Source organism: Solea solea, chromosome 6 (genome assembly GCF_958295425.1).
Source record: "Solea solea chromosome 6, fSolSol10.1, whole genome shotgun sequence".
Taxonomy (NCBI): Eukaryota; Metazoa; Chordata; class Actinopteri; order Pleuronectiformes; family Soleidae; genus Solea; species Solea solea.
In genome coordinates, this window is record NC_081139.1 from 21361392 (window position 1) to 21389187 (window position 27796).

The 27796-nt window shown below is 41.9% G+C and overlaps 1 protein-coding gene across 8 annotated transcripts in view; it reads right to left on the reverse strand.

Annotated features, from left to right (window-relative positions):
- LOC131460635 (inositol 1,4,5-trisphosphate receptor type 1) overlaps positions 1-27796 on the reverse strand; it is a 78548-nt gene that overhangs the window by 13675 nt on the left and 37077 nt on the right. For 3 of the 8 annotated variants that reach the window (XM_058631276.1, XM_058631278.1, XM_058631274.1), the window contains 13 exons: positions 19950-19997; positions 18827-18959; positions 17147-17334; positions 12675-12858; positions 12287-12540; positions 10824-11024; positions 10633-10743; positions 10197-10292; positions 9956-10099; positions 9714-9821; positions 8835-9027; positions 6379-6501; positions 264-439 (listed from right to left, as the gene is read on the reverse strand). In XM_058631276.1, coding sequence (XP_058487259.1) covers positions 264-439; positions 6379-6501; positions 8835-9027; positions 9714-9821; positions 9956-10099; positions 10197-10292; positions 10633-10743; positions 10824-11024; positions 12287-12540; positions 12675-12858; positions 17147-17334; positions 18827-18959; positions 19950-19997 — 1959 coding nt within the window. The remainder of the gene's footprint in view (positions 1-263; positions 440-6378; positions 6502-8834; positions 9028-9713; positions 9822-9955; positions 10100-10196; positions 10293-10632; positions 10744-10823; positions 11025-12286; positions 12541-12674; positions 12859-17146; positions 17335-18826; positions 18960-19949; positions 19998-27796) is intronic. The other 5 variants (XM_058631281.1, XM_058631280.1, XM_058631279.1 and 2 more) reach the window with 2 other exon arrangements.

Sequence of the window (27796 nt, forward strand, 5' to 3'; positions counted from 1 at the left end):
AAACCAATTTTTTCATGCGGCAATGTATGATTATTTTCAATGTAAATTAATTTGCCGATTTTCTGGATTCATACTTTGGTTTATCACAATTTCCTGCATATTCAGTGGGTTATCTGATTAGCACCAACAGACAAAATCCCCAAACTGTTTCTTTTACAATGACATGAACAAGAGGGTTTTTTTTTGTCCACATTTTGGACAACTTGATTTCACTTAATACCACAACGACAGTAACTTCAGGATTTCAAAAGAGAGCAACTCACATTGAAGGCACCCAGGAGGAAGAGCGTGGGCTCCAGGCCAACAGAAAAGATGAGACGCAAGATGGTGACTATGACCAGCGCACGGATGCCGAGCGGTTGGGGCATGATGATGACGATGACCAGCGTTGCCAAGACTCCCATCCACAGCAGTGCAGACAGGTGTGAATCCAACATACCTGCAGCACAAACACACACACGCTGGGAAGTCTTGGAGGACAGAGACATAAGCACAGCCACAGTCTATCAGTCAAAACAATAACAAAAGTGTGGGATCATGGGATTTGTAGGAGATACAGTGACGCAATAAACGTCATTGAAATCTATAGATTTTTAAAGTGTTGGAACATTTTGGCTAATGTATTAGTCTCATATTGTTATTATTTAAATATTATGTCTTTCAAACTGTTTAAACTGACAATTCCTTTACGTAGAGATTTCTTTTGAATAGTGAATTGATTGAATGAAGGATTGTACAAGTCCTAGTTGGTATAAAGGTCTAGAACGGATTTTCAGAAGTCTTAAAGTCACACTCGAGCAGTGACTGCATTCAGATACATTTGATTGGTATGTTTTTGTTTCATTCATTCAATATTGCTATATTAATGCTACATTATTGCACTGGGACTCAATTGCTTGGATCAACGGATTTCAAAAAGGCTTCTCCCGCTAACCTGTGCCTCTCACACAAACGCTGGGTCTTCATTAGTGAGACTTTGAACTCAAAGGGAGCCAGTTACATAACAAGTATGTCAAAAAGTATTTGACATACTTTCTGCGTGCACACACACACACACACCGAGCTTTATTCAAAGCCGACCTGATACCTTCCCTTGATCCTGGGATGAATCTAAGATTAGCGTCCCTGTGAGGGGGGTTTTTATGTGGCAACGTGTCATTCGGGGTAAAAACCCTCGGCCAGGTTTGACCGCAGCGAAAAACAAGTCCACACCCAACCTGTTTTACTCAGTTTTACTTTGTTAAAAACATGATACAAGTGTGTGTGTGTTTGTAGACTATGAGCAAACTTCAGACAACTTTGAAAGGGAGGAGAAAAATTATTAACATTTTGCTTTTAAAGAAAACATAAATGGTGTAACAGAAAGGAAAATGGCGCCGATATTATGTGTGAACAAAAGATATTTGTAGTCAGTGGGGCAGCAGAGAATCCTTTCTGGCTCCCCTACATTCTTCCCTCCCACCGTGCTTCTTTACGTCTCCTTCCCTACTACCCTTCTTCTAGTCTCTAGCCCCCCCCCCCCCAATCCCAGTGGAGGTCACATGACAGGTGCCACTTACATAACAGCCATCTCTAAAAATACCTCAGCTGAAAGATTTATGAGGAACGCAGCGGAGGCAACGCACAACTCGAGCGATGTGAAAGAACGAAAGATGAACTCACAAACCCAGCGCCTACCCCAGACTTCACTTAACTGTGTAGGCAGATGCTTGTGTGCAAACATCTATAACATGAACAGTGCCGGGGGCTGCGAGCATGCACCGTCTGCATGGAAGCATGTGGTGCGAGGGGTTGGTGCAGCTAAACAAAGCTATTTATCAAACGGCAATCAGCCATACATGCAGGCAGCACATACTGACCCAGATCTCCTGCTCTTTTAACCCTCATTTGAAATCCCCGCATAAAAACGGGAGGAGAGCAGAGAGAGAGAGAGAAGTGCAGTAAGTGTGTGTGTGTGTGTGTGCCTAAGTGTGCAAGCATGTGTAAGGGCAGCAGCCAAAAGCCATGAAAGAGCCTGTTAAAGCAGACAAAAGGTTTGCTACAGTCTCACGTGAGAACGCCACAAAACCACAAAACAAGTTCCAGTGAAGGGTGAAGAACATTTAGGAAGATGAGTAGAGACATACTATGACTTGATTTAGATACCTAATTTGCTTGTTCTTCTAAAAAGGCACAGTGTGTAAGAATCAGTGACTTCCAATGGGGCGACTGCAGTTTACAAAAAAATGGAAGATTCCTCCGCTCTCGCCTCCCTTTTCGAAGCACATTAGGAAAATATGGTCGCCCTCACATACCAGAAAGGATGCCTGCTGAGTTGTCAGTTAGCTGATGAGATTTCCATGCATACAGATGTTTTTAAGTGTCATTTATTTTGACTGATCACAGTCATGTAAGATAGTCCACAGTTGTCCCATTCGCTTCCACCTCAAACACACGTTCTGTCTGGCTTATAAACATAAAAACATGGTCGTGAAAAATGGCTGACCTTGTCAAAGCGTGACCCTTGCCTTAAGGACCTTTTCATTATTTTTGTGTGTATCCTTGTTGTATTTTTTTAAGGTGGATATTTTATCTGAGTCCAGACAGCCTGGTAGTGATTCAGACAGAAAACCAAACACACTGACTCGGAATTAAAACAATAAAAGATCAACAGAGGAGCAGTTGGCAGCAGAACAGATTCTTTGGTTTTGTTTCTCTCCGACGTCATGCACGTATGATATGTACTGTACATGACTCGTCACACCTGAGCTGATACAAGCTTTGTTTATAGAACACTAAATTGCACGGGACACTCCTGTGTTTTCTGTGGTCTCCATAGTACTCAAAGTCAAATATGAGCTCAAGCTTTGAGGTGTGGGTTGAAGTCGGTCCGTGTTTGTGTATGCGAGGGTGTGTCTTAAACAAAAGCAGAGGGATTTTCTGGTCCTGCTCTTCATCCCAGTCAGGCGATTTGAAGTCAGGAGATCTAACCATTGTTGTAAAAGGAGATCAGTGTGTCACCGCTGATGCCTGGGAGCAGAACTGAGAGTCAGCCTGTCACAGTGTTTCTCTGTGTGCGGCTGCACCATGTGACATGCCTTTCTAGATAGCAACTTTATGTAAATTTGTGAAAACAGTTTAAAAAAAAATTATTTTTTTAAGGGGTTTTACTGCCTGCTGCAGGTAATGGATGGTGCAAATGTATGTTATTTAATGTAGGGAATTCCCTGGCATACGTACATGCTGTACAACACATGCCAAGAGCAGTTTGTAGTAGACACAACTTGTGGTGAGGTCTTGTCCTTCCTGTTTTGCATCATTAAATACATCTGACTTAAAAGCGGAAACAATGCAGGATGTCTTACCCTAATTTAACAGCTGTCTCCACTCACACTATCATCTGTTAGTGGAAAACCAGCCTTGCAAGATCAGGGCCGCCGACAGTCTAAAGCCCCTTTTCTCACCTGTGGTCCCAGCTCGCCTCGAGTCGCCGTGCCATGCTGAGGCGAGGCGAGACAAGCCGGTGGAAACACGCCATTATTATCAATAGACTGGCAATACAATGTCGGACCTAATAGTAACATTAGAAACTGGATGTGTAGAGGTGGAGAAAATAAACCCTAACCCATTTACAAAGAATACAATTATAGAGGTAAATGTCAAATTTGCCACTGATGTTGAATAGAGGAAGGAGCATTTATACATGTTTTTGCATTGTTGAATAAAATATCAGATTTCTGTTAATTCCTTCACTAAATCCATAGAGCAAATATAAGTTGATTTGAACTAGACTTTATTTATTAAATCTTCTTTTTTTTTTACATTTTCTCCTTTCTCATCTGCCTCCATCTCTTGTGTCGTCTTCTGTTGCACCAACTGTCCTCATGTCCTCCTTCAAAACATCCATGAACCTGTTCTGTGGACTTCCTCTTTTCCTCCTGCCCAGCAGCTCCATCTTCAACATCCTTTGTCTAATATTAATCAAAATCCCTCCTCTGCACGAGACCAAAACATCTCAACCTTGACTCTCTTACTTAATTTCCTATCCAGCATCTTCTGCCACCTCAAGCTCCACCTCCTATCCTTTAATCATTGTCACTGTCATACACGTCACTGGGATGTATAAAACGGAAAACCCAAACGCAGTTTTCAAAAAGGAACATAAACAGTCTTTAATTAATTAAACTAACAAAAAGACAAAATGTAAAATATAAACCAAAAAAAACAACATTGAGCAAAAACACGCAGACCAAGAACACACAAAAACCAGAGGAACAGACAAGACTGAAAATGTGGCGTGAAACTAACAAACCAAACAAACCAAACAAACCAAGACACTGGGGAGCTAAATACACTCGGGAGGCGGGGACAATCAAACACAGGTGAGACAAACAAGACACAGGTGAAACACGGGCCGTTTCTCAATACTCAAGTAAGCAAGTATGTACTTGCTTACTTGGGAAGTATATACTTGAGGAGTACACTGGGAGTATATACTTGCCAAGTCTGGAGTACACAAGTATGTGGTTGTTTCTCAATACTCAAGTATGCAAGTATGTATGTATTGTTCTGCTGTTTGAATGGTGGCTGGCGCCAAGTGCTGCAGCCTCATTAGCGCCACCTACAGTGTTGATAAATGAACATATGAAATACTTTTAATAAATGCATATATATGTTGTTATTATTTTTACATTTTAAATATTTAACTTCATTTATTAATTTATTTCTATTAAAATATACAATACAAATAATACAATGTGGAAAATAGATATATTACAGCATTGTAGAGTAGTATATATATATATATGTATGACATATATGTACGTGTACAAATATATACTACTCTACATACTATACTATACATATCTAATATTTACATATTATATTTAAATACAGATACAATGACCGTGCGACTTTAATATAAATCTAACATTCAAAGTTAAAATAAATAAAACATTAACAATATACAAACCTTCAAACTGTCAGGTCAAAACGTTTCCATTAAAAACAAAATAACACGTCAACAACAAATCTATGGATCACACCGAGCATCTAATGACAGCAACGTCTGAGCCAGCGGATCATTTCATCAGGACAGGCCGAGGTAACGCTGCTCTGTGCCGGGCACAGTGAGCGCCGAGCGTCCGCAGAGGCGGAGCTTATCACCTCTGACAAACGTCGCTGCCAAACTATAAATACGTCATATCTTAATACACAAACCACATGTTTGAATTCTAAATGACTCATTTCTCGCCTCAAATGATGTTAAAACTTTGTTCCGGGACACAGAAAAATATTTATTTCAGATTTATATTTCTATTATTTGCAGCTATGCTCCGCCGAAATGTATTCTGGGATACATGGCCATCGCAAGTACGCTTAAGTCACCTCCGATGCATACTTGGTAAAAATGGGCGGAGCGAGAACACTTCCGGGTTTGAGAACCGTCCTCGCTGTTCGCTTACTTGAGAATTGGAACGGAACTGGGACTGAGGCTGATGACGTTTTCACAAGTACGGGAGTGCGCAAGTACACACAAGTACGCACAAGTATGGATATTGAGAAACGGCCACAGACAATCAACAGGGAAGACGGGACAGGAAGCAAAACTGGACAAGGTACACACAAGGAAAAACTTCAAAATAAAACAGGAACCAAGGAAGTGAAAACCAGAACCTAAACCTCTGGAATTACTACAGTTCACCCTTGTTCATGAAAATTGGTGCCACTAGACTCCATTCCTGGCATTTTCTCACTCTCCAAGATTGTCATATGGACAAACTGCCTTTCCACTCTTCCTAGCCCCCTTCACTTCCTCCTTACTAATCCCCTGCACTTCATGAGGCACCATCTCTCCCCCATCTGTCCTCCTCTCTCTCTCTCTCTCTCTCTCTCTCTCTCATTTTCCTCATTCATCAGCTCCCCTTAAAGTGCTCCTTCCATCCTCTCAACAGTCTCTCTGTTTGCTTGTTGGTACACTTCCATGTCTGTCCTTAATCACTCTGCACACCCTTCCCAGCACTGTCTCCCTGTTTAGCCGAGTCATCTCCTTCCTTTGTGTCCAGCCTCTTGTACACTTCAATATAAAGCTTTTCTTTTGCCGAACACCTACACTCCCAGTACTCCTGCATACATTCTCCGTCTCCCTGGCCGTCCCACTTCCTGTATTTCCTCGTTCCACCACCAAGTTTCCTTATCCTTATTTTCCTTTGTTTGAGGATGATTAGTAGGAGAACTATATCTAAGATATTCACGATGGGCGGTTATGATTTATTATACATTACGAGCTCTGGATATTGTGCTGTCGGTGTATTTGTATACATGAATGACGAACAGTGGAAAAGTAATGCGAGTGAGGTCAAATGCTGCTCTCACTCTCAGCTGTCAACTGTGACTGACCTCCATGTATCCCCTCCAGGGGGTAGAACAAGCAGACCAGCAGGTTCATGAGCACAGCCAGGTTGAAGGAGATGGTACTCCACACTGATATGTTTCTGGAGCACCAGTACAGCACCGCCTGGGCTGGAGGGAGAGTCACAAACAGACATTACACATCTTTACAAACAACTGCCAAATACAAGTTCACCAATGTTTGTTTGGTGGTTTATTTCTCAGCAGCAATTACACATAAACTTACTAGGAATTGGACAAATTCTATTAACTTAAGGTACAAATTTAGTTACAGTGTTTTAAGAACCATCCCTAATATTGCAAGGCAGGATTTGGATCATCCTAATTATACATTTCTTTGGAAATAATTGGTGGATCTTGAGTGAGTCATATTTACTGTATTATTTGGCCTTACCAGAGGTTCGCTTTTGTAAAAGGTGACAGGCCATCAAATTTGATCACAAACAAGATTGATTATTTAGGGAGAATTTACTATAAAATGTGTAAAAAGTTCAGTAAAAACTGTTCAGACCATCTTGTGATTTCTTGCAAAGAAGCTTAAGTTTATTAAAACCATACAAACTCTTTGATAAATAATAATAATTAAAGAAAAAGATTTTCCAACACTAGGAAAGGACGGGGGAAAAAGTGAGCTCACACTCCTCATGAAGAAATCAACATTATACAAACACTAAGTGCTGTAGACGGTGCTGTACCAAAAAAAACAAAAACGCAGTGAGATCATGTTTTAAAAAAAAAAAAAATCGTGTTTCAAGATAATTAAAAAAAGGGGGATTTATTCCAAACAATCTGACTTTCTGTAGAATACTGTTTGTCCGCTGCCTTTAGGGGAAAAGGAAAAAAAAACAGATGGAGGGACTTTTCTCTGTGTCCATCCCCTCTTCTGACTGCGAGACAAAATATGGCTTTGTGTGGGTATGCAGACTTTGTATGTGTGTGAGCAAGTGTGCTCTCAGTTGTGATTCATATGGTTCCTGTACAAATGCTTCACGGCTCAGAGAACTTGGAAAGCCCCTGTCTGCTTTTAGACAGTGGAAACATGCACGCACGCATGCACGCACACACACACACACACACACACATAAAGACATTAGTCCTGCTGTTGAAATGGGGATACGCATCGCTCCATCTCTTTTGCATAGCTGTGTACGCCGTTTAGGCTCGCGGGGGCGTCGCTCAATCCCAGCATGCAAAGACCAATTTTACAGTAGAAATTTAGACAGGTCATGGTACGAAGAAAAAAAAAAAAAAAAACACCCAGCAGATGTGATTGATAACAATAAAAAAAGCGTCTGTCGAGTGTGTCTCAGTAAGGCCTGACTCAGTGGCAGTGAGCCCAGCATTCTAAACACCAGGACCCTGTAACCGAAGCTGTGCTGTGCGTCTAACATGTCAAAATGTCATCCATGTAAAAGCCCCACTGAGTGAGCGGCGCGGGTAAAGTGTGTCAGAGAGACACACTAGCAGGCAATCACGCTCCACTTGAGCTGACCTGCACGCTGGCCAGAACCTGACACATTTATGAAGACAATGAGGACCAACAAGCTCCTCCTCGCTACATCCTTCTATACCAGCTTTGTGGACACACCGCCACCTCCTATATCTCTAGTCAAATCATGGGAATTTAAAGTACATTTTTAGAAAGAATGAAGTTGCAAACCTTTTACATTAGCATAAATGAGTGTGCATCATGTTCCCATCATGCATGTTCTCCTTGTGTGTGCAGTGTTCACGTACCTGTACTTTACTTTGTCATTTATATTTCTATATAAATACATTTGTTACTCGTTACTACCAAATCAAATCAGAAGAAGAAGAGTTGGTAATGGTCTGTATTTATAGAGCGCTTTTCTAGTCTTGATGAGCAGCTTCACGCTACAGTTTTGCCATTCGCCCATTCACACTCTAGACTAGCAGAGCCAGGAATTGAACCCACAACCTTCCAGTTGAAAGACAACTCGCCCTACCACTGTTTCACCATTGCTCAATCCTAACTCCTCACTTTTTTAATACTTTCACTCCTAAAACTTAAGTACATTTTATATCAGAAATAGGTTTGATACTTATGTCATGTACTTTACTTTAATTTTCTGGTAAGATACTTGTACTTTTATCCATTTTAGGTACTTTATACAAGACTGTGTGTGCGTGGGGTTTCTCCGGATTCATCCCACATGTCCAAAAATATGCAAAGGTGAATTGGACACTCTCAATTGTGTGTGAACGAATGGTTGTTTGTCTTTATAATGTTTGCCCTGCGATGGACTGGCGACCTATCCTGGGTGTACCCCACCTATGTCAGCTGGGATTGGCACCAGCAGCCCCGCGTGACCCTCACGTGGAGGATAAAGTGGTACACAACGCATGGGTGGCTGGACTCTGCATCATCTGAGAGACCAGAAATATTGACGTGTATACATTTTTACCTCCTGAACCCTGCCTACCTCTGAGTTTTTTCTGCCAGTTCATCTCATTGAAGAGATCCTCCGCTCGCAGGAAGAAGTCGTTGATCTTGCTGCCCTGCTCGTCTCTCTCTGTGGTGTAGTAAACTCTCAGCTTTGACTCCAAGGTCAAGAACTCGCATATATTGGGCACGGGGAAAACTATCTCCTCCATGGTACGATCCTGACGCACAATCTGGAGAGAGGGACATACAGTCACATACTACATATATCTCTAGGGAGCAATTTAATCGTGCCCTACAAGCAGGGCCGGCCCAAGCCTTCATGGGGCCCGAAGGTGGATCTCCCACCACCTCAAAGTAGCTAGTGTTTTCCTATTATTAATACCAATGTAACACAAATGCATTCATTAAAGTTGTATTTTACTCTTAACTTCAGAGGGCAGTAAAATCATAAAAGGGGCCATGTATTAATTTACTTTCATATTCACAATGAAGCACTAAGTGTGGTTAGACTTAAATTAAATTAAATTAAATTAAATTAAATTAAATTAAATTAAATTAAATTAAATTAAATTAAATTAAACAAGTTAACCAGTTTAAGGACATAGGTAAAAAAAACAACAACAAGTAAAACACTATTTAGAAATCTACATATATCTGAAGATTTCTTAAATATGATGAAATGGGTTTTTTCCTCTCCATACGTTATTGGGGGCCCCCTGGTGATCTGGAGGCCCCTAGGCAGCTGCTTAGTTCTCTTATGCCTTGGGCTCTGCCTGTAAGCCCTAATGGCCATTATGTGACTACTGTTTTAATATACGTACAACATATTGTTGAGTAGATCATTATCTTTAAACTTCCATTTGTATTTGATTGTGAAATTCACTTCAAAAAAGTATCAAAGGTTGTGTGTCGCGACCTCTATCTGAGCCGTGTGATTGGCGTAGAACTCCAGGGCCTCATCTCCTTCTCCACTGGCCCCTCCTGGCTTCAACATGATGGACAGTTCCTTGTTATGACGCGCCAGCTGCATGAAGGACACAGCCAACAAAAAAGTGAGCTTGTGTCACAGGAACAACGTGTGTTTTTAATTCTATATTTCATAACGTTGGCTGTCATGCTGTGCTTCTGCACGTCACATTTCCGAGATGAGGAGCAGACCTGGTGAGCTAATATGTAGATGTTGTGTCCAACATTTCTGGGGGAAGCGGCATCATGTTCCTCCTCTTCCCCGTTATCCTCCTCCTCCTTTGACTCCTCAAACTCTACCTCTCCCTGTAGATAGGCTTTTTTTATCACCTCCACCTACACACACACACACACACACAAAGCTCAGTTCATGTTGAGTGAAGCCAAGAAAAGTGAAAAAAAAAAAAAAAACGTTTAACATGTCCTTCCTCACCAGCTCTTTCGGCCTCATGTTGTACAGGATCCTCTCAGCATTCTCGCTGTCGTGCCGGCTCTCCATGATGGCGAGCAGCAGCTTGGACGCATTGTTCTGAGAGTGATGAAGACAGAGGGGGGGGGGGGGGGTCAAGGGGAAAGGAGAGCTCTAAGATAAAAATGTAAACTCAGTAGCTTTATCCAAGGAAAACAGCCAGACACCGTGCTGCTCTCAGAAAATGCAGTCCGCTGCTGTTTGTCTTGGCAGGAATGCACAAGAGCAAGCTCAGCTCAGATGAATAACTGTCCTGCTCTTACAGCAGTAATATTCTGTCCAGCTGTGAAAGGAAACTACTGCATTTGTTGTTTTTGGTCTGAAACCCAAAGCCAGATTTAACCCATTTTGTAATGAACCCTTCCTCGTCTGCAGTCACTCATCAGCCCTTCTGACTCACCTTGAGCTCCAGCACCAGGTCCATTCGCTTTTTTCCAAGTGGGTTGATGTCGTTAAGGATCAGAGCGATGATGATATCGATACCGTTTGACTCATGAGTAGCAATGCAATTCTGAAGGAGCAGAAGCATAAAAAATGTATGAGAGAGATCAGAGGGAGACTTAGAACCCTCAGTTGTGTTTGTTTGTGTACCTGATTTTCATGGCAGGGGCCCTGGCAATACTCTGTGAGACTCTCCAAAGTTTGGTTGATGAGGGCCACATTCTTTTCATTGATGTACAGTCCCAGCAGACCGAGCCCCCCCGTGGTGCTGCCGCAGATACAGTCCAAGAACTGCAGGGTCTCACACACAAGGTTGTAGTTGTTCTTGTTGTTCTGACAACGAAGGAAGTTCTGGGAAGATAACAAAAACATTTTTAGGAATTTCGGTTTGCTTAACACACCTTGGTTTATGTCAAAGCCAAGGGTTTTTCAAGGACTTTCCAGGAACAATTCCCTCAAATTCAAGTACCTAATGTGCTGACACAGCTTAAGATGGGAGGGCAAACTTGAAAGAGCGTCTTCACCCATGGCGTCCACTTTTATTGATTTGCAGCACACTCTGCATCTGGACAAGTCATTGTCCTTGGGATCTCGGGACAAGCCCATCTTTGTAATTTTCTTGGAATTTTCATTTCCCGGGAATCACGTCATTGGCTCTGTCTTGCTTAACGCTGCTCTGTCGTTGTTCTGCACGGAATCTCACGTCAACGGCGGAGAGAGACAGTGGACAGTGTCCACAACACCGCTGGTAATTATGACTTGATTATGACTTGTTTGTTCTGCCTAGGCCTAGTCTACCGACCATCAATGTTTTTCAAATTCACAAACCCTTGAGGACCTGTGGGAATCCTGAATGTCACCGTGTGGGTACATTATTTATGAAGTTGCTCCTAAGGTGACATATGCTACTATGTTTTCAGATAAAAAAAGATCTGTCTTAGCTCTTTATCTGCATTTATCACATCTAAAAACACATATCACATGACCAATGGTCATGTGCATGCTCGTGTCAAACTGATTCTCTCCCCTGAGGTTGTTTGCTCAGCTTCAGAAAGTACTTTTAATGAGAAACACCAATGGCAAAAAGTCAGAGCAGATTTCTTTTATTAGACCAATGACGAAGAGAAACCGGCAGCTCTGAATTCAGTTTTTGTTCACAGCTCACAGTTCAATCGTGGCTGAGGAGAAGGAAGTGAGCGTGTGTAACCCGAATAAAACTAAGCCACACACTTTTCAAAGGAAAACGGAGCAAGCTGCATTTTTATAGCCCTCAGAGTTTCCAGAGCAGAATTGATGAATTTTTAAATAAAAACGTAGTAGCACGGCTGCATCCTGAGTGACGTAAGGAAGCTGTACTTTACAGAAGCAGAACACAAGCGTGGTGGGGACTCTCTTTAGAAAATCACCATGTACGAAATGTCAGACATGACCTCTCATAGAAATGTCACCGATAATTAAGGAATTTGACATTCTGTCCAACGCCCGCTGTGAAGAAGCATACAATAATCTGCAAGATGTCACAACTAAGAAAGAAGAAAGAGACTGTGTGACATGTGTGATGCGCTCTAATTGGCGCCTATAGAACGAGCCGTGTGTGATGCTCAGTGTCCCACCTGTAGGTCACGGTTGTGATTCTCACAGAGAAGCTGGAGGAAGCGGAGGATTGGCTGCATGATGACGATGACAAAGCTCATCTCTCCTTCATCGTTGTTCTTGTCTCCGGTGCTGGGCTGACCGTCTGCCGAGGCGAAGTGGTCCTCGGGGTCAGCCTCGCGCCTGTAGGAGTTGAAGGCCTTCTTGGTGGCGGACGAGGCTTCTATTAGTTGCTCCTTCACATCCTCTGTCATGACCACAGCAGAGTCTCTGGCTACACAGACACCAAAGTAGAGAGAAAGGACTCAGTTTAACCATAAATCCTCCCTCCATTTTCTCTAGTCATCTTTTCCTGTAAACAACCTCAAAAAAAGGTAATAGTTCAGATTATGACCAGTGGTTTCTGACCTTTTTTACGGACAGGGGCGTCTTTATCCTGACTCTCATCATCCCTCTTCCTGTTACCCAGGTCGCTGGTATTCACCGTCACCGTGGCTTTGATCTCAAGCTGAGCCAACTTCATACGATCATAGAAAACCCGGAAGAACTTTTCGGATTTCTTGTCCTCCGTCAGACGGCAAAAGAAGGAACGCTGGACACACGGAACAAGAAAAAAGGGTTTTATGAATGGAATGTGCTGCAGTTCATTAAGGTTTTATACACGATGCGATAAAGCAAGATTAAAAAAATCATTAATCAATTTGCCCAGAACAGTCAGGTAACAGTCCCGACATAATGTTCACAAAGCATTATATAACTATAGTGGAGCAAGACTGGAGATACGAGAGGCTTAAACACTTCAATTATTGCGGTAGAATGGGGCCATGTCAAATTAGAACACCCTGGAGATGTGTACACTGTGTCCCAGCCCACAGGGCTGTTGTTTTGATTATGTAAGTGCTGTTATCTACAGCAGCCTATGGAAAGACTTTGACCAGCCAGCTGTGAGCTGCCTCACCCCACTGCTAGGGTGAAAAATGACTGGAAGGCGAGAAGCCTGGCCCACTTACACACTTGGAGAAACAGAGATAGTAGGGAGTGGACCAGGAAAAAAAACCTTATGGCAAAAGACAGACAACAAGGAGGAAATATGAGCGTAAAAAGCAGAAAAGCAGAATGACTTGAGAAAACTTGAAATGAGAAAAAGAGAGAATTCTCTCAGGCAATATCTAGGCCACTTCTCCAGCTTTGTTACATAACCATCAGTTAGATCCCAGGTTAGATGTAAAACTGGGCTACGAGAGGAAAGAAAATCAAACATGATAGTCACAAGTGACATGATACTCCAAGTTTATACAGTATGCATGAAAATGTGATGTTGGAAACATGTCTAAATGAAGACTAAAAGTCATGAGCAACCAGTTAAGTAATCACACGCAGAACGTGTGCAGTGCCGCTCAAGGCACAACTCAAAACTCAAGAACTCAGAAACAAAGACATTACTGTGCACGGTGCACCCCACAGCAGATTCCACAGCCTCGCGCCCTACCCCACTCCTCCACCCTCCCCGAGCAGCACTCCTCCGGCACGTATCCACTCTGCCAATAAGCTCAGGGACAAGGAGATAGCAAAGGCGGGGAGGTGGCTGGCAAGTGAGGCCATCACATAATAAACAACTCGATGACAGAGTGGAGAGTGCAGGAAGGCACCACTGGCAGCACACTCTCAGCTCATGGCATGTCTGAGGTGGAAAAAGGGGGGGGTGGGGGAGCAATGTTCATAGTAATAGTCATGCCTGTCTGTCCTCCGTCAGAATGAAGTGTGGACCTGCAGGGAGGAGGTGGAGAGGCAGAGTGCAAAGGGTGAGGAATGAGGCCCAGGGCCAGGGATAACACACAGAGCAAACAAAGAGAACAACACTCACCGCCATCACCTCCCTCCCTCACCTTTGCCTATTACATAACTCACAGACACACACAACACTTGTACAGTACAGGCACATGCAAGCCCGGGGAGCGCTTCTTTTACACACCCACTGACTTCTACACTCACAGAACTGGGTCAGCCATTTACAGTATAGGCACATGCCAATTGTGTGAGGACACACCCACATATCAAGCATGCTCCGTAATACAGTATTCTCTCCCAAAGTCTGCGACTGCCAACTTTACTCTTATGTAATCACGTTCATTTTTCCACCGCCTCTCCTTTTAATAACGTGGCATCACTCATGTGGAGGATATCCCAGGTTTGAGATGGAGTCAGTCTCTCAGTGCAGACTTAGCACCATGGTGACAGGTGCAAATTCATCCTGTACTTCACTGTGGTGAGGATACATGGCTTCACCCGATGGTTATTTAAGAAAAATGAATTGGTTCGTGTTTGTTGTTTTTAGTGATTTTGTCCTGCAGTGAAAGTGTTTCACTTCCAGCAGTCGACTGAAAGTGTCATTTTTCTTTTCTTTTTTTTACAGCCTGCGCAACTCTGAGCCGAGTTGCATTGAGTGGGTCGAGTGAGTCACTGAAACCGAGACAAAGCCTGTACATAAAGATGGAACACCACAGTAAAGAAAAACACGGCAGCAAAACATTCACTTTCTGGTTTCTTTAGAAACGCACGCGAGGCACGGTTGCGTCTTACTGACAATGGATCGCAAGGTTTCACATCTAACCACGTTCAGATGCCGTCTCTTACACTCCCCGCAGCAAAATCTGTGCCGCTGTATCAAGACGCCATCTGTGTTTTGATTACATTTGAGGATGAGATTGGCATGATTCAGGAGTGACTTCACGGACGCTGCATACACACGGTGGCCAGGAAGTGAATGGAGTGACGGTAACAGAAGGATGAAGTTGGGAGAGGAACACACATCTCACGGGCTCCCTGTAGTTTTGGGTAAACACAGAGCCTGTCTGTTTCCATGGAGACAAACTCTGAGTGGAATGAGACGGGATGAGGTGGGGGCGGACAACACTGAAAAACAAGGTCACAGCGCTTTCCCTTCTCTCCTTCCGTTCTGCCACTTGGCATCAACAAAGGGATGTTATGTAACAGCTATTTATACCCGTGCTCCCTTTCCCTCTCACCCTCCCTCTCATGTCAGGCAGCACCACATGCAAACCAAATGGAACTGCTGCTCTGCTCTGCTCTCCTCCAAGTCCTTTTCCTCTCCACTCCACTTGTAAAGTCTCCAGACGATTAAGAGTGGACTCCATTTCTCTAACCATAGCAAATGCAAAGCGTTTTGGAGGGAAACAGAATGACGTGGCTGCGCTGCCAGGAGGGCGAGGAGTGAAATGTCAAAAGTCGCCATTGCCACCACACGGTTTACAGCTGTCAGAGCTCCATCACGGCTGTCACAGAGAAACGGGGCATGTGCCACAGATAGAAAGAAGAGCAGCGAGGTGTGAACCTGGGCACCAACTGAAAGCGTGTGATGGCTTTGCAAGAGGAAAGCAGATGTACAATGTATCCTGGTTGATTTTTGTGAGCCATGTTGGTCAGGAGTAAATAGTTTAGTGTGTTACATGATCCAACAGGCGTGTGACATTGACAAAAATACATATTTATGATGTACCCTCTAGAGCACAAGTGTACAAATGGTGTTTAAGAAGTTTTAAATCAGTTAAAAAAATACAGCGTGCACACGACTGTGATAACAAGTCGATACTCTTGTATCTTAAATATGTACAGTATACTAGAGCTGAAAAGATTCAGCGATTATTAATCGATTACTAAATTAATTGACAACTATTTTGATAATCGATTAATCAGTTTGAAGCTTTTTTCATGATTAAAACAAGATCTTGTTCAAGCTTCTTAAATGTGAATATTTTCTTCATTTCTTTGTTCCATATAACAAAGAAATCATTAAAAGTGAATCATTTTGGTTTGTGGAACATCATCATTTCCACGTTTGACGAACACCGATCAACATTTTTTAAGGTTTTCTGACATTTTATGGACCAAGCGATGAATCGAGAAAATAATCGACAGATGAATCGATTCTAAAAAGAATCCTTAGTTGCAGCTCTACAGTATATTGTAAGTTTTCCAGCACCACACACAGAGTAGTTTTTTTTCATGCAGAGAAACACTTAAGAATGCAGAGCGGCTGGAAGAGCTCCAGTTTCTCCTCAATCCCCTCCGTGTTCCCCCATACCTCCGCCCTGTCTCCCCACTGCCCCAGTTCCGGAGGCCCAGTGTGACCCAGTTTGGGCCGGCAAGGGAGCACGAGGGAGCAGGAGAGAGGCTGGAATGTTTTGAAGGCTGAGACATTCCTCATTGTTCATTCACACAGGCCTTATGTAACACGGGCCGATCATGTGACGTAGCTCTGCAGCAGCCGTGGGAAGCCAATGCATTATCTCCGCCACAGCGGCTCCCTCGCTGTGATCTGATTACGCAAGGCTCGTGCTTACACAACAACTCACGGATGCAGGGGATGGATGGACGGAACGGGGAAGAAACGGACAGATGGGTGGACATGGAGAGGACAAGCAAAGAGAGACAACTGGGAAAAAGAGAGGCTACTTAGTCTGTGTTGCCTAACACACACACACACGTAAACTAGCCCCAAGTCATATAATATACTTCTGACATCATTGGCAGCTGGTCTTTGAGCCAAATGATAGACTGGCAGATATGAAAGGGGAAGAAGAGCTGTTTTAGTAACATATATGTGGCACACTGACCCACATATTGTAAGATCCAGTGTGTTGGTTTCACTGATAACATGTAGCAGATGATCCACAGATGCTCAGCAGGATAAGCTGACCCTTTATACAGATTATACAGGCCGTTACATGGAGACACTGCAGGTCAGCTGCAGTAACTGGAAAAGGTAAACATGCTGGTGTATTACAGCAGATCCCGCATTCGTCTATAGACGGCAGATTTAAAACCACTTCTTAAGTTTCGCTCGTGCGTGGTCCACTGACCTGAATGGTGGTGTTTCCACCTTCCAGCAACGCTATGGCCAAGTGGATGCTTTCTTGGAAGACTCGGTCACTAGTCGTGTTCATGATGAGGTCGATAACCAGGTCAGAGGCTCCCTCTTTGTCCAGGTGACACTGTACCTCTGCCAGACTCATTTCACCACGACTCAAGCCCCCGGGCCCTCCTAACGCTGCGGGACAGAGGCAAGGCAACAGGCCGCATCAAGCACATGACCATAACACCATTCATTCATTAACAAAATCATGTTAGAGCTAATCACGGACAAAAGGCAGTCTCAGTTCAAACAAGCCAGAGTCGGAACTAGTAGGCAGTAAGTGATTTGCAGGTAACTAGCAATGATAATGACCAAAACAGAAAGAAAGAAAGCATCAGCCCATTCATGTAGGAAAAGCAGAATTAAAGACTGACAAAAACTTGATACTACATTAGAAGTAGTAGTAAGTATATGCTGTGTATATATATATATATATATATATATATATATACACATATATATACATACATATATACATATGTGTATATATATATATATATATATATACATACATATATACATACATATATACATATGTATATATATATATATTTATACACACATATATACACACATATACACATATAAATACATATGTATACATACATACATATACATATATACATATAAATATATAAACATATAAATATATATACATACATATACATATAAATATATATACATATAAATATATATATACATACATATACATATATACGTATATATATATATATACACATATATATATACGTATATATGATAAACAGGCTACAGTGTAACCGTACAGTTGTGTCATTTATTGTACAAGACTTTGCCAGTGCGTCCCCCCCGAGGCCTCAGGTTCATGGTACATAGGGAATTTTCAGCTCGGCTCTCATTTCTGCAACAGGTGCAAAGGCTGTTTATACAGGAAGTAGCAGACCATCACCTAGCGACAGTAAAAAGTGGATTACATAGGGGAGGGGGTATATTTCCTGTGGCCTGGAAGGCAGCCAATATCTTGTTGCACATGGGGGCCCTAAGAACCAGGGTGATTTTCTCGGTGACTTTTATTTCAGAAAATAACACCAGTTGTTTGAATATGGGCCTTTCATTATACCATACATAACATACAGTTATGCAAAAAAAACACATACCATTGGCACCAATATGTCCTGTTAAATCTATACACCGATTAAATGTGACATGATAAATGTATGCTTCATATCAGAATCCCAAGATCAAATAGAAAGGGAAGCACTATGGGGACGTGCTGCGTTAGTATTTTGACTGTGGAGGGAAAAACAATGACCACGCTATCGGGGAGTGATAAACACGTTATGCTCTGTGTGCTCAAAGGGCAGCTCACGGCACAACTCTGATTACCAGCTCAGGGCCAGACAGTGCCATCCTTACATAACTCCATCGGAGGGAAACGTGCTTCGTTGAACTTTGGGGGCAGAACAATTCGGGTAAAGGATATCTCAAACTTTGCCCCCTGATAGTAGTTGTAGTTATTCCTGGCAACAAAGTCATCCTCACTTTGCCAAAGGTTAATGTTTAACAGAAACGTGGGCTCAGAGGTTGTCTTCACACGTCCTGCTGAGAGGAGGTATCAGCAAACTTCTGTGTCCAACAACATTCCCACCTGATTGGCTTCTGCCAGGTCCAACCGGACTGAGGGGGCCATTCGAAAATGACGTCAGGCTGTCCCTCCGCCCACCGTTGCGACGGAAGTTGCCATAGTAACGGTTCACCAGAATCAGTCTCAGTGCTTCGCCCTAAGAGGCAAAGACAGAGAAGAATGCGAGGACATTACGTCACCTGTTATAACAAGGAAGCATGCATCATCAGTGAGATACTGCACATTTATAAGTATTATAGATCACCCCTAAACAAAATCATAGCCTGTTGGCCACATGTGATGACCACACTCTTTAATCCAGATAAATGGAGCACCTGCAAACTCCCTAAATTTAAATGCATTAACCGTTTGGTCGAGGCCAAATAACGTAATATAACGTAAGCGTCATGTCATTTACCACCCACACGACGCACACTCGACTAACACTGCTGTCGCCCGGACAATGGGAGGTCCTGGTTTTCACTTAGACAGACCTGGGGCCAGCCCTCCCACACTATGACTCATCCACTGTGGAGCAGACGGCAGCGCCACTTTGACGTTGCCATGGCAACCATGGCCCATCGCTACCTGACAGACCTCCCATGGGATAAAGGGAAGGAAATGAAAGAGAAGGCTTTTTCCTTAGTGTTTGTATGCATGTGTGTGTGATTATATAAAAATGATTGTCAACAGTGGGTGGTCAGTCCGTGATGGACAGCAGTGGCTTGATGTTTGCAGCACTGCTGCCACACTTATGCTCAGGGGGTCTGGATAAGTTTACGTGGGAGGTGTGGGGAAAAAAAAACCAACATTATTCTAATCTTTTATTGGCAGCATAATCAACTGTACGTATTGTGTGAGCATTGCAGGTCAGAAGAGGACTCCCTGATTTCACTGGAGAACTTTGTTGTATGGGCTCTCGTCAGGGGAAACAAAAGCAGAAAAAGAATATATATATATATATATACATATATATATATATATATATACATATATATAATTAGGTGTTGTGGCATATATTATTTGGCATGCTTGTTTGTGTCTGAGAGCTGAGGGGTTAGGTGAAGAAAAACTCATCCCAGCATGAATGTCTGTTGTCAGAGTGAGCTGCCGTGCCGTGCCGTGCCATGCCGCTCTAAGTACCTACCCTCTTCTGGTCCTCCAACAACTTCTCAGGCTGGTTCTGATCCAGCTGCTGGGAGCAGTGAGGAGGTGTGAGCACAGCGGCCCGAGAGAGACAAACACAGTTTAGTATTCATGCAGCACTGAAACGGCAATTGTCATGTTAATAACCACATCATGCATCTACTGAGCTGTTTTAAGTGGCCATGCAAAGGTCAGCGCTGGGTGAGTCGTCATGCACTTAATGCCTGATTGTTGGAAACCAAGGAAACATTGTGGTGTCGGAGGCGGTGGAGAGCAGAGACGGGGGACGTGCACAGTGGTGACAGTCAAGAGCAGCAATAATAGCGTGTTTAAGGACATGTCCAGCGTGACTGGGGCGACTGTTTGTCGTCAGTTACACAGTTATATTTAATCACATGATGGTTTTTGCCTTCCGTCCTTCATTGATTTTCAAACTAAAGAGGTTGTTTGACATAAGTGGTTGAACATCTTAGGAAATTGGCAGATTTGTTTTCTTGACACACGCCAAGCTTTTCACTCGTGACTAAGTGGGAGCAATTAGCACCGGAGTAGGGAGGAGCATCTGTTCAGTAACTGAATGACAGGGTCTGTAGCATCAGTTTTGATCAGAACTTGAGTGTATTTGACAGTAGACACACAGACAACACTTTTTCCTCCATGGGAACTGTCATTCTGGACCAATGAAGAACAACAGTGGAGTTGTGATTTTTCACAATAACAAACATTACTAAAAACTATTTAAATGAGTTGTTTCCTCATTTGCAAACTAATGAACTAACATTTCCTCGGCTCCTCCTTTTGACTCAGTTGTTTGTATCGAGGTGTGTGAGTGCATCTGGGTGGGTAAATGTGTGATTGAGTGTTTTTTTAATTTTAATTTGTTTAATGTAAGGCATTTTATATGTATGATAAGTGCTATAAAAATAAAGATTGACTGATTCAATTCAAAGAGCTTGTTGTCTTTGTGGAGTAGGTCAGCAGACATGAATCTTTGATTGACAGGCTGTAAATCCAGTAATCATTCACAAATTTAGTGATCAAATCAAGAACAGTGAAAGAAAAAAAGGCAGCACAATGTGTTCACGTGACATGGTGGAAATCTAAAGTAGGAACAGCATGGAATGTAAGTGTCCACTAATCGACTGAAAGTGGAATATATAGGAGCACAGCATGGTACAGCAGTGTAACATGTGTATATCATACTTATACAGTACACACTGAGTAATGAATGGAGTAAACAGAGTTAGGGCTGCAACTAACCATTATGTTCTCCATTAATCGAGTAATCGCTTGGTCCAAAAATATCAGAAAATGTTGGAAAATGTTGATCAGTGTTCCCCAAACCTGGAAATGATGATGTTCTTGTATGTCTTGTTTTGACCACAAACCAAAATGATTCAATGATCATGATTTCTTTGTTAAATGAAGCAAAGAAACCAGAAAATATTAACATCTAAGAAGCTGAAGAAACGTTGATCGAAGTTGATGATTCATTTAGTAATCGATTAATGGTTGCAGCCCTAATCAGAGTGTACTCGAATTTTAATATAATACAATATATGTTTATCATTTAATGTATTGAATAGCAGCAATGAATAAAACAGTACATAATTAAAAGTATAAAATAACAATAATAATAGAATTTCATAGAATAGAAACTATTTGATTTGACAGTGCATCTGCCAAGTTTGTTCCATTTTTCTCAATAACGGCCAATTATTTGCAGTTTTTGCAATTTTTTTTTATTTACATAAATGGTTTCCACCATGAAAATGAGTCTGTTCATGTAGAAGTTTAGAGTTAAGACATCAAAAACACCTGTTTGCTGACCGTCTCCATGTTCATCACACAAACCCTTAAATGTATAAAAGGCTCATTGAATTTATTTGGGTTCATCAATAAAAACATTCTCTATATTGCAACAGCATTGATGTTTGACTCAGGCGACACTGCAGCGTCTATATATACAGTATGTATTATCATTTTTCACTAATCTCCAGCTTTAGCAAACATGGATAGATGGTGATAATCCCATTATTTCAAAAATATTTCTTGAAGCACTGCCTCCTCCTTTAAACCAGGCACCTACGGTTCCACATTAATCATTACGTAAAGGACACATGAGGAGGGGCAGAAGAGGGGAGGGGCGAGGTGAAGTCGGGTGGCGATGGGGTTAGAGTTACATAATCATCCCCAAAAGGAACCAGGCCAGTAAACCAGTGACCCAGAGCCGCTTACAGTGGCCATCTGTCACCAAAAAACACGGAGGGTAAGAGAAAAAGAGTAGATGAAACACAGTGAGGGGGAGTGAGCGACAGACACAGACACAGACAGGGTCAACACAGCTGCCTGACAAGGTCAGGGCACGATGTACAGTATGTATTTATAAGTTGCTGTTTTGTTTTTTTTATTTAAGCATGTACTTTTGCTTCTGTGTACACCGAGGATCATATTGTACGGTATGATGTAATGACTCACATTAATCAGTCAGTACAACAAAGGTTTGGTACATACACATACAGGTGTATATACAGTAGGTGTGTGTGAAAGAAAGGGATTTCTTTCATATATAAGTGTATATAAGTGTATATATATACATATGTATATATATATATATATATACATACATACATACACACACACACATACATATATATATATATATATAGTATACACATACATACATACATATACATATATAATGTTATTTATGGTCTGCGCAACATGGAATTGTTTTTCAACATTTAGTCTCACATTGTGTGAAATATTTCTCTGTTCAACTGGTGGTTAAAGAAGTTTAAAACCATAATTAACTTCTTTCTTCTTTCACTCGGGAGAAAAATTAGACTTTTAACTGTGTGACATTTTATCACAATAATTATAGGTTTTGGCAGATGTGAAACTTTTTTTTTTTTTTACTTAACTTGCAAAAAAGGTCAATTAAGCGCAGCGATTGTACATATGTTGTTCAGAAAGGCTGAATGAAGGCATAACGCTTCAATAACTGAAAACACCGAGACAGAGAAAGGTCTGGAACATTTTCATAAGGCAGTACTGAGTGTTGTAAAGCTACCAGTTGCTAAAGTAAGTCCTGGATATCCCTTAGGTAGCACAGCTAACTTGGGATCACAGGTGCTACTGTATAAATATAGCCGTTTGATTTCAGATTTATGAAACTGAATGTTTTCTTTCATGTCGGAGAGACTGTAGGTGTGAAAGAAGAAAGGCTAAATGAACTCATAAACACAAAAAAGACACAAATTATGTCACTGTAGCTCTTTTTGATTTAAACAAGGATCATGTGCTACAAGAACCTGTAATTTAACTTCAGACAAGAGCTATTAGAATCATTGATAATAGTCGTCTCTCTCAGATATTGATAATGACATTTTTAGAAATATTATTAGAGTTGTGAATAGAAGCCCTCCACACTGCTCCAAAATACATTTGGATCAAGAGAAGGAAATTATAATTTAAGAGGGTTGTTTATATCTGAAAGGTGAGAACAAATGTTAAATATAGATATGTTTCAGTGTTGGGAGTCAAACTGTGGAGCGAGCTCTGAGATAAGTTAAAATTGTGTTGCTCTTTTTTTATGTTTCAGAAAAATAATGAAGGATTATCATTTAAATTACAAGAATGTGATTGTGTGTTGTTGTTGTTTTGTTTGTTGCTTTTTATCATTTTAATTTAGATTTTTGTGGTTATTGTAGATGATATTCTGGGTTATTCAATAATTGTACAGGTTTGACAAAAAAAAAATAAGCCTTCAGTCATTGATTTTGAGAAAAAAAAATTCATTCATCATCATTATTATTATAATGAGCATTATTTAAAATGTAAAAAAAAATATTATTTATAATATCACTGAAACACATTTTAAAATCACTTTTCACAAGTGCGACAACTGATTTGATACCAACAGGGGGGAGGCGGAGCTTGGGAGCAGGTCAGAGGGCAAAACTTCCACAATTCTGAGGACACGGCCTCACTGTGACCACATCAAACCACAAAGCAAGATGCTGATCAGAGAAATGTGCAGCTCTTCTTCCCCAGTCTGACCACAGACACCACAGAGCAACCCCGCACAACTGCCACATCCGCCCTCACTACAGTGAATTCCACCAAACTGGAAACTCCCAGGGGCAAAACCCCTGCGCTCACACCTCGAAGTTTGACAAAAGCGGAAATAGAAATGCACACATGCACACACGTCAACACTATTCCACTTTATGTTAAGGTGTTTTTCAGAGCGAGCAAACATTTTGTTATTTATCTGAAGAAACCTTTTCATTTTACCGACGGTGAATGACATGAACACTGAGGTTTAACCGCACGTCTGCTTGTTGCACAGACAGACAGAGAAGCTGTAAAATGAATTCTTGTCTTGACCAGTGTGGGCAACACACGGCTGTGAGTGTGGGAGAAAATATCCTGAGTATTTTAAGAGCCTGATGCTTTCTTGAAAGGTAGAGTTTTTTTCTCCTCTTTCCATCCAAAGCTTGCCAAGTGAACAAAGAAAAACGTAAAAAAGGGAAGAAACATGACTTTTTTTTTTCCAAGGCAAAGAGATTGCATAACAGCTATGACTAGACACACACACACCCACACAAGGCCAGATAAACAGAACAGCCTGCAAACACTGTGTATCCTGAACTCCTATAGCTCTTACATAACTCTGATAGTCAATGAATTTCATTGATAATACTCTAATTGACATTTAGCAAAGGGTATGCACACGCACACATCAATGAGGTCGAAAATACACCCCAGGCTACTTCTCTCAAAATGCCTCTCGCCTATTGAGCAGTGTTTTGCCTGTGATCCACACAAGCCGCGTTTCCTGTTCAACACACAAAAATATTCACCTTGTTGTCTAACCAGTCACGTGATGTTGTTCTGCTTCACGCGTAGATCAACAGAGGACGGACACAAAGGCGAGGTCAGCTTTCTCACACACCCACACCTATGCAAACATCCAACTTAAAAGGTGCCAATATGACAGAAATTAATCCTATTATGTCATACAATAATAGGATATATCACGATATATCATCAGTGATGTTAAACTGAAATACTGGCTTCACTGATCACAATGGCACAGCCAGTTTATTCACAATTTAAAGCAGATCTATGCAGGTGTCCAATCAAACTGTCTGATTGAGCAAGGAGCCACACGCGAGTAAACATCGGAGCGGCTTTGGACACGGCTCCACGCGACAGTGAGGATAAAGCAGCAGACAATGGATGGATGGATGTTTACAGTGGTACAATATATGTATTTATAACACTCCGGAACTGTAGGGGGAGCTCCGTAGAGAAAAAGGGACCAGACAATAACGCAACTCATAACACGTCCACACCTGGGTTGACAGCAGAGTAAGTCCACTCAGTGAGCTGCAGATTTGGGTTGTAAATGCCGAGCACAGCTAAACCTAAAAAGCCTCACTACGCTTCTCATAAATGTCTCAACCAGAAAAGAAGAATAATAGGATTAAATTTCTCTAAAGCAAAAAAAAGGGGGGTAGAGTTAGTCAAGTTTAACTAACCCCAGGGGAGGGTACAACATATTGAATTGGTGATATATCGTCCAATATGATAATTGATACACCAGGTCCCTACTTGATGTTCCTCATGGTGGCGCTGCTCAAGCTTACAGCGGGATAATGGCGGAGAAAGCTACGTTAAGCGATGTGTCATCCACGCTAGGGCTGGGCGATATGGCCTTTTATTAATACCGCGATATTTTTTGGCCATGTCACGATACACGATATATATCTCGATATTTTGCCTTAGCCTTGAATTAACACTTTGATGCATAAAATCACACCAGTATGATGATTCTATATGTCTACATTAAAACATTCTTGTTCATACTGCATTAATATATGCTAATTTTAAACTTCCATGCAAAAAAGGCAAAATCACAACTAAGTCAAAGTTAACTGTATTTATTAAACAGTGAGTGGCAGCACTCTTCATTTTCTAGCGGGTGGTTTCTCAAATGATGATATAAATTTGATGTACTGCTACATTTTGAAGCGATGCTTTTGCGACATATTTTGCGTATCACCATTGTTTGATCAACATCTTCCTTCTTGAAACCAAACCACCGCCAGACGATGGATCCTGTGCTGTTTTTCTTCGGAGTTAATTCATCCTCCTCCATGTGTTAGTGTTAGCACCTGCTACCGCTACCTTTCTGCTGGGCGAGGGCATGTGACGTTACACGCACGACAGACAGACGCATGTAACTAGGTGCGCTTGTTTTGTCTCTCTGTGAGAGCGAGAGACGAGAAAGAGTGTGAGAAGCCTGGAGTTAAATGTCCGCGGCTAAAAGCAAATGCGTGACAACGTACAGTATACTCGAGTTTCACGATATAGTCATTTTCTACATCGCACAGACAACAAGCCGTTATATATCGAGTATATTCGATATATCGCCCAGCCCTAATCCACATTCAATACATAGACTTTATGCACTTTGTTCTCCATGTTGTGAATAAATAAAGAAATCCTGTACTTTCAACTGTGTAACTTCGAACGTTTCGTTTCTTCAGTTAGACAGATATCGTGATGTACCGCGACTGTCTTGCAATATCTTGATTATCACAGAATTGTTGTATCACGATATTATTGGTATCGTGGACCATGTATCGTATTGTGAGATACCCTGTGATTCCCACCCTGACCTAACCCTCTCTCTCTCTCTCTCGTGGACACGAAAATGTTTTTAAAAATGAAACAGTGGACAGTTATGTATGTGCATGAACACGGTGTAATGCTGGGTACAAGTGCAGCTCCCCGTCTCTGTGTTCTGGAAACGTTGGCAACCATGATCTACAGTGTTTCGACCTGGGACTGTAGTAACCCTTTTAAATGCTAAAGGTCGCTGTTGTGCGTATTTTTATGCTCCGTGTATCCCCCGTGTGTGTTTACACAGAGTGGGTGTTTGTCTTCCCTGAAGTGGTGAGGCTTTTCAGGGATTACGTCACAATTATTTAGCCGTGCCAAAAAAAAGGAAGGACAGAGAGGACAACAGACATTAAGACTGACACTGGCACGCTTTCCCCAGAGCAGACAGACAGACAGACAGACAGACAGATAGACAGAGAAACAACACTTAACAGGTGCGTGTAGGGATCATGTCGCTTTCACACATTCGTGCCCCTCACTCTCCCCTTATGCTCGCTCACACACACACACACACACACACACACACACACACACACACACAGCAGTGTGGGTAAACAGCTCTTCTACACCATGCCCCACACTTTTATTGGCAATTATGGCTGAAGGTCACACATCAGCGGAGGGGCTGAGTTCCAGGAAAAAAAGAAAAAAGCCTGGCTCTTATGTAACCTCAGCCCAGCGTTGGCAGGGGCCCAGGAATCGTGCAGCTCGCAGGCAGAGAAAACTAGGACACAGCCTGAATGACTGCCACAGCCCCTTCATATTCATTTATATACGCACAGACACAGAGCAAACACACGGCCACAGTGCCCCCCTTTGGTGCCTAAGGGAACGTCAGGGGAAACACCCCACAATAGAAGTTTCACATTGCCAGAGACAATATAAGACCTGCATGGAACGCAGCAGCAGGTGGTGTGGCTGTTATGCACAGCATAAATCATGTGCAGATAAGAAACTTGTGTAACACTGGGAGCTCGCAATTCAAGTGTTTTAAGATAGTTGGGTAATGCATTCTGCAACACGCCTTTTGTATCAGTAAATGAATAAATGATCTCTGTCAGGTGATTGTTACGGCATTGTTCAATTAATGTTGCTTTTATTTTCCCTTCATTTTTTTTTCTCCTTAATCTTTTGATTTATTTGATCATATTT